Source organism: Macrobrachium rosenbergii, chromosome 7 (assembly GCF_040412425.1).
Source record: "Macrobrachium rosenbergii isolate ZJJX-2024 chromosome 7, ASM4041242v1, whole genome shotgun sequence".
Taxonomy (NCBI): domain Eukaryota; kingdom Metazoa; phylum Arthropoda; class Malacostraca; order Decapoda; family Palaemonidae; genus Macrobrachium; species Macrobrachium rosenbergii.
The window spans coordinates 48,568,581-48,576,042 of record NC_089747.1 but is presented as its reverse complement, the minus strand read 5'-3'; the positions used below and the strand labels follow the sequence as shown (position 1 = coordinate 48,576,042).

Here is a 7,462-nt window from a genome sequence, read left to right as displayed (position 1 = left end):
TCACAATTGTTCGAGTCACTTTATAAAGTTACAGTGGGTAACCAAATCTAAAGTAATTATTCTTTTGCAAGTGTTTAAATCACTTTGCGTTCTGTTAACGAAAATTGTCCCAATATGTTATTAAAAGTAATGTCTCAGCTTCATAAGACCCTTAGGAGTAAAGTTCATTGCAAGGCAGAATGTAGAGTAACGTAAAGCATTTGCCGCTCATTCTTGAATATCGATGTACACACCGAAGGAGGTATGTACATCATCTTGTATGGGGAGGTATTATGATTAGCAAGAATTCGCTAGCAAATTGCCTCCCCCTCCTTTTTGTTGTTGGTTGTTGTTGTGTTTCATTTACTGCCAGCCGGCCGATCGATAGACCATCTGTCTATCGACTTTAAAACAAGGGGTTTAAAAGATTAAAGGCGCTCCCATTTTTGATAAAGATCTTTCCTTCGAGGCAAAAGTAATCTGGCTTGGGCGTTTCTCCTACAGGCCAAAACCTCCCCTGCAGGCAGCAGGTGCAATGAGTCAAAGCATCTGTGTTGGCGCACCCCTGCCCCATAGGAGGGGATAAAGGCAAAAAGCCCACGAGGTCCCACACACGCGGGCTGGAAGATATGGAGTGAACTTGTGAAGACGTCCTCAACACCTGGCCCCATCGATGCCCTTGCATCCTAACCACGTGGCCCTTCCAAAGTATACTTCTCCTCGTGTCCTTCGACCGTATTCCTCGAGCCCACACGCCATTGCTTGGAGTTTCGAGGAGTCCCCATCGCCTTGCCCCTTTACGGAAGCCCTTGCATCTCACCACGTGGAAGAAACTCGCCCTCGGAAATCGCAAGTCATCCACGGACCGCCTTCTACGCGCCCTCGGAAAATCTGCTAAGGTAAAGTGCCCTGGAAGAGCCCCATTTCAGTCACGCTTTTGTCTCGTAATATTTTCTTAAAGAGAAAGCCAGAAATCTCCCTTGTCTAATGTCCGTGCGCCTCTTGCATCGGCAGTATTAATTCTTTATTACTCCTTTGGCACCCTCAGTGCAGCTTCGAATTCATTATTCTTTTGTCTATTTTCATTACTGGCGTATAATGTGCATATCTCTCATTTCAGAGGGATCCTATTTCGTGGAAGCTTCTCGGACTGTGGCTGGAATTCCCCAGTTTCATTCAATCTACTGAGTTCCTCTTTCCCGTACTAATGTCATTTATGTAAATACACTACTTTAAATGTGCCCACGTGTTTTACGTAATATTTCCCTCAGTAACCAGAGCCCTATGCTCATATGAAATTCTCCTTTGTTTTCCTCTTTTTTTACGTTTTCCCGTACCCACGAAGTCAGAATCACAAGGCTAAATTAACTTAAATTGTTGCTAACTGTCTCACAGAGTATATTTCAAACTAAAACCACGGAAAACGTAAAAATATATATATATATATATATATATATATATATATATATATATATATATATATATATATATATATATATATATATATATATATAAACAAAACCTTGATTTCTAATATTTATTTATACAGGTCTGAGGATTAATTTGTGGCAACGTCGTTCAATTAACTCGCTGTGCATGTTACATAAACTTTTTCATAATTTTGATCACCCTTTCCATCCAGATCTTCCCAGACTATGCCAGGAGCCCCCTATGACTAGCTACGGTGTTGATTCTAATAGTCTGGGTTTTTCTTACATGAAGTTCCGTAACACAGAGTTTTCTAGAAGTTTTATTCCTGCCGTGGTCAAAATGGTGCATGATCTCAGTTATGTAGCTGAATCCTTGGGATTGCAGAAGTCCAGCTTGGTGCAAATGCTTTTTTTTGTTTTTTGTTTTGTTTTTTGAGCAGGCAGACAAGGGTCTTACTTCATAATTAATGTGTTATGTATTTTCTGAATGTTTTATCTGTTATAGTTTATTTTATACTTTTCTATTTTATTTTCCGTACTGGGCTGCTTTCCTTATGGGGGCCCTTGGGCTTGTAGCATTTTGCTCTCTCAACTAAGGTTGTAGTTGAACTTGTATAAATAATAATAATAATAATAATAATAATAATAATAATAATAATAATAATAATAATATAGGCATGTGCGTGTATCGGCATGTGCGAGTCAAAGCGCCAGCTCCCTAGTAGAGAAATCAGTGCACGAGAGAAAAAAAATTTTTTTTTCCCTTTTTTTGTGGGTCCAGTCCTGTTACAACGTAACGACGAAAATATTCATTGCAAGATTTCCTTTGCATTTCTCCCAGATACGTCTTTTACTCCAATATTCTTTCTTTCTTTTATATTTCTTCAGCAATTTTTCTTCGTCCTCCCCCCATTCATACCTGACTCGATATCCTCCTCCTTTTATTTCTTCGCCTCAGAATGTAATTTCCGTATATTCTCTCTCTCTCTCTCTCTCTCTCTCTCTCTCTCTATGAAGAGATCAATAGATGAAGACAGGCGAATGGACGCGTTCCATAAAATCCATTATGCCCTTGTTGACCTGAGCGTGAATTAGGATCCTAGTCATTGTCGACTGCTGTTAGTAGTCGAAGCTAATGTGTAAAGAGAGAAAGAGAGAAGAAAAAGTATTCATTACTCGGTCAAAATGTATACCTTCAAAACTGTAGGGCCTTGACGAGGCAATCCTCACCCCAGTGGTGTGGATCATTCTCTCTCTCTCTCTCTCTCTCTCTCTCTCTCTCTCTCTCTCTCTCTCTCTCAGTGATAGTAGAAACACAAAAGCGGTCCCTCTCATCCAGTCCATAGCTTGTTTAGGCCTACAGCAGTATATTAACCAACATGTTCATTATTCACCGCTTTTGTCTGCAAATGAAAGTGGTATAGAAAAAGAAAATGTTTCCAAATCTTTCTCTCTCTCTCTCTCTCTCTCTCTCTCTCTCTCTCTCTCTCTCTCTCTCTCAAGTTTAAGATAAACTCCTGAAAAAGAATGACCGTTTACATACCATTTCACATAGTACACATAGTTTATTTATTCATGCACATCTGTATTTTTACATATACACAAGCATACCGTACGAATAATAAATGATCGGTACACTTGTGCAGGTATTTGCCGGTGTGATACTGATTAACGAACAAAATTAACTTTTCAGTTTCTTCTACGTTTCATGCGCGTCAGCACAAATAAGGCTTACCAACCTAAGCGACAAGGATGCCAACCTACCCGTAGTGTCTCTTTCTTGTTTGATGTGAAGCTAAAAGTCTCGTAGTTGGGAATGATCGGTCACAAACATTGCAGGTGCGAGCCTCGTCGTCATCTGTGGAGATTAGATAGAAAGTTAAGACAAGTTCGGTGTTTTTAGCAAAAGTTTTTAGTATCAACAGCTAAAAATAACTAGGAAAAAAAAGACCGCAATTTTAGGCACTACAGCAAAATCCGTAAGACTATCCAATTCGTAGTAGGTATATTGGCATATTTAACTGTGCCAGTTAAGGTACTTGTGAATTAATAATTAAAACCGTTTTTATCCATGATTCTTTTCCCTCAGAAATGTATAATATGCAATGTTAGCATGAACGGACGCTCTCTTCCCATAATTCATGAGAATTTCAAGTCAAATAGTACCATTTTAGCTAATAAATGTTAAGGCAAGCATCCATCCATTAGGCAATGTTATGCTGACTATATGTAGTTTGAGTGGAACATCCAAAGAAAGCATAAAGGAATTTTGGTTCTTTGGAAATCGTGATTATACACAGCTTACTGTAATTTGCAGGAGTCTATTAAAGTTTTGGTAATGGTAAAAAGCTAGAAATGGAATGTAAGGTAGAACTCAAAGAATGCGGTTCCGGTAAGCGCGAATGTACCCCGAATAATTGTTGAAAATTCTGTTAATAAGGGCGTGGCTCGCAGTGCCTCAAACACTTGAAGCGCATGCAATCAACTGCATTTGCTTCTTTGGTGCCCTGCCCCATCTCTAGCAAGGATTTGCAAGCAGCAGACGAGAATGAGGATTAAAGAAATGAGAGGTGGATTTTTCAATTCACAGGCCGTTGGGACGGGCACCTAACGCGGGAAGAATAAGAAAAATACACAAGAAAGAAAAGGTTTAACACTGAAAGAAGAGCTAGACCCACCTCTTAAAGGAAAGAGAAGGAAGGGAGTTCTGAGACAGAAATAAAGAGAAAGACATTCACCAAACGGAGCATTCCGAGTAATGGGAAATGATGGCTGTTGTATAAACATTTTGTTTTCAGTTCACTATTTTATTTCATGTTAGATTATAGAAATCGCAAAATAAAGCAAAGATTTCAGTGACAAACACACTAGAAAGGATTTCGTCTGTATTTTGCTATCATAAATGCCCGATCAGTTCCATAATAATACTTGTTAGACTGTGACAATATTTGCGCTAGAAAAAAGAAAAACAGAAAAAGAGAGACAAATAAACAGACAGGAAGAGCGGGGAATAGTCGTTAATCTCTTCAGAGATTTAATGAGAATTGCTATTTAGGTATTTTATATTTTCACACACACATGTAATATATATATATATATATATATATATATATATATATATATATATATATATATATATATATATATATATATATATATATATATATGTGTGTGTATATATATATAGATATAGATATAATATATATAGAGAGAGACAGATAGAGAATAGAGAGAGAGAGAGAGAGAGAGAGATCCGTGTTTCTTAATTCTATAAATGAAAGATGCAGGATGAAACCTCGTCAGACTTCTCAGTAAATAATCACTTAGTAACTTTTGCAACATGACGGGTTTGAAGACTTTGAAATGTTGGAAGGAGTGAATCTAAAAACTAGACGTGTAAGTTTTGATGTCTTCATTTTTTCCATATTCATATTCAAGACGAACTTTGGAGTTCTAATATGACTCTTCTGTAAAGATGAAAAATGTGTGATTCTGCTTATGTAATCATGATACATGTACAGCATAATTTTGTTGATTTCCTTGGTTCTTGTTATTAGAAAAGAAACTTCATCTTAACTTTGTTTTGTCTTTTTTTGGGAAGTTTGCTTTCCATGATAATCACGTTGAAATACGGTTCTGATAGATGCTTATACTTTATAATAATAATAATAATAATAATAATAATAATAATAATAATAATAATAATAATAATAATAATAATAATGGTGACGAAATCTTGTGGTGCAAATGTAAATATATATAAAAATATATATGTACATTTATGTCATTTCTTCACCATTTGAAAGTGACTCATGCTATTATGAGATTTTTACGATAATAATAATGAATAATAATAATAATAATAATAATAATAATAATAATAGTAATAATAATAATAATAATAATTATTATATTTTTACTGGATTCGAGCAGTGACGTGAATGATTTACCTGCTTACGTGCCTTCACATCAAGTAGGTTTCTTTGAATCTTTTTGATTTAGACTTACAGGCTGGCTTAAGCCAACACGGTCCTTGTTTTGAGGCGGCCTGCAATTTGGGTACGGGTTCAAAGGGCATAATAGGCCTGGTGTGGAAATTTTATGTATACTGCATTGCCATACTAGAGACTCGTGTACTTTTGCATTCTTGTCGTTTTACGATAAGGATATAATTCTTATTTTTATTATAATGTTGTTCAATAAGCGGAACAAATATCCACTGAAACGAACATAAAGGTCCATTAAATACACCAGAATAAGATGCACATATGTGAAGAGAGTGAAACGCATATAAAAGAAGTAATCAGTTGACAATAAAATGTAGTAAAGATTCGCAGGGATTTCATAATTAGTAAAAATCATGATTTTCTTGTGCGCCATGTTCTAAGAGGAAACCACTGAGAAAAGGGTAGAGTTATTCCCAAGTGAAACAGCAAGCATCGAGCAGGTTTCAAGGAAAACAAAAATGAATTATCCTTCTTTAACCCTCTTGTATTACGGCCAATACAACGCCTGTGTCTAGCTCAGAACCAAGTTAAACAAGGAAAAAAAGACGCTGTAGGAATCCTTGGAACAGTCTAGGAAAGAAGGGGTGTTTGTAATAGTCAGGGATGCTTTAGCAAGAAAAAACAAGTTCCAAAGCTCGACAGTAATGGAGAAGAAACGAGGACCGACGAAGAATCACGCGGAACTAAAAAAAAAAAAAAAAATTTTTCTTAAAAGAGAACGATTTAGAATGATATCACAGAAGTGAAAGAGAAGTCATTATCCACTGTGGTAAAAATGGCTCAATTTTAATCAAGGTTTTGTGTTAGACTCGGAAATAAAATGGGGAAAATTAAACGTTTCAAGATGAGGCCCGTCTACCCCGCCCCCTCTAGATGACTGTAATAATTTTCGAAGGTTAATTTACATTTCCCCACTTTTCTGCCTACTTTGATATTTCTGATATCATTTGTTATTCTTGGCTCATGCAGGTTCAAAGTGATTATTTTGAATTATGGACGTTAAAAGAGCATGGATCTTTGATATTGTTAATTTTCTATATATGTTTAACGTTAATACATGAGAGTGCACTATATATATATATATATATATATATATAGTATATTTATCTATATATATATATTTAATAAATATATAAATACATACATATATATGTGTTTGTATATTTATATATACATATATATATATATATATAATATATATATATATATATATATATATATATATATATATATATATATATATATATATATATATATATATAAATATATTATATGCATGTTTATATATTTATATACATATATACATATATATATATATATACATATACATACACACATATATATATATATACATACATACATACACACACACACATACATACAAAGTCGCTAGAGTGAGGAAAGACATCTGTCGAAGAAACATCTGCCAAAACAAATTATGAAAAAATCCGTTGGAAAAAGCTTAAAAGAGCAACCTCGACTGGCCTTTAGCTAAGTAGAAAAGAAGAAAAGGATAGATTGGTGTTAAACCATTTTGCCTGACACTGGATGGCTCCAAAGTAAAAACAAGGCAAAAGTCACTGATAGAGCGACACTTCAAGTTCAGAATCGTGGACTAACCCCTTGTGCAGAAAACGTCTCCAGCATTAGCTACGGCATCCATCTCAACAGAAAACTCATCAGCAATACATCTAGCACCTTCATACATCGGGCCATTCACTCTCATCTTCCGCGCACTCTCAAGCTTCCTTCAAACTTTCTGTTTAGCTCTAATGTTCCTCCATCAGTATGAACATTCATTGCTCCATCTTGGTTTCCGTTTACCTGCATAACATTACTCTTGCTCACATTCACTCTCAACTTTCTGCTCTTGAAACGCCTCCAAACTTTTATGCACCTCTGCAGCTACTTTATCACTCTTTTGCCAGCCTCTACCGCTTCTTTCACTATCCATAACAAGTGCTGTATCATTTTCAAGCATCAGTCATTCTAACTTCATTCCATTCAGCAATTAAAATATGAACGTGGTAGTAACCGTTGTCTCTT

At 35.6% G+C, this 7,462-nt stretch overlaps 1 protein-coding gene across 1 annotated transcript in view; it reads right to left on the bottom strand.

The window, feature by feature from the left end:
* Positions 1-3,151: 3,151 nt before the first annotated feature.
* The window catches only part of LOC136840534 (uncharacterized), a 4,887-nt gene continuing 576 nt past the window's right edge, over positions 3,152-7,462 (bottom strand). Inside the window, exon 2 of the mRNA XM_067107179.1 lies at positions 3,152-3,267. Within this exon, the coding sequence (XP_066963280.1) occupies positions 3,170-3,267 (98 nt within the window). The 3' untranslated portion in view covers positions 3,152-3,169. The remainder of the gene's footprint in view (positions 3,268-7,462) is intronic.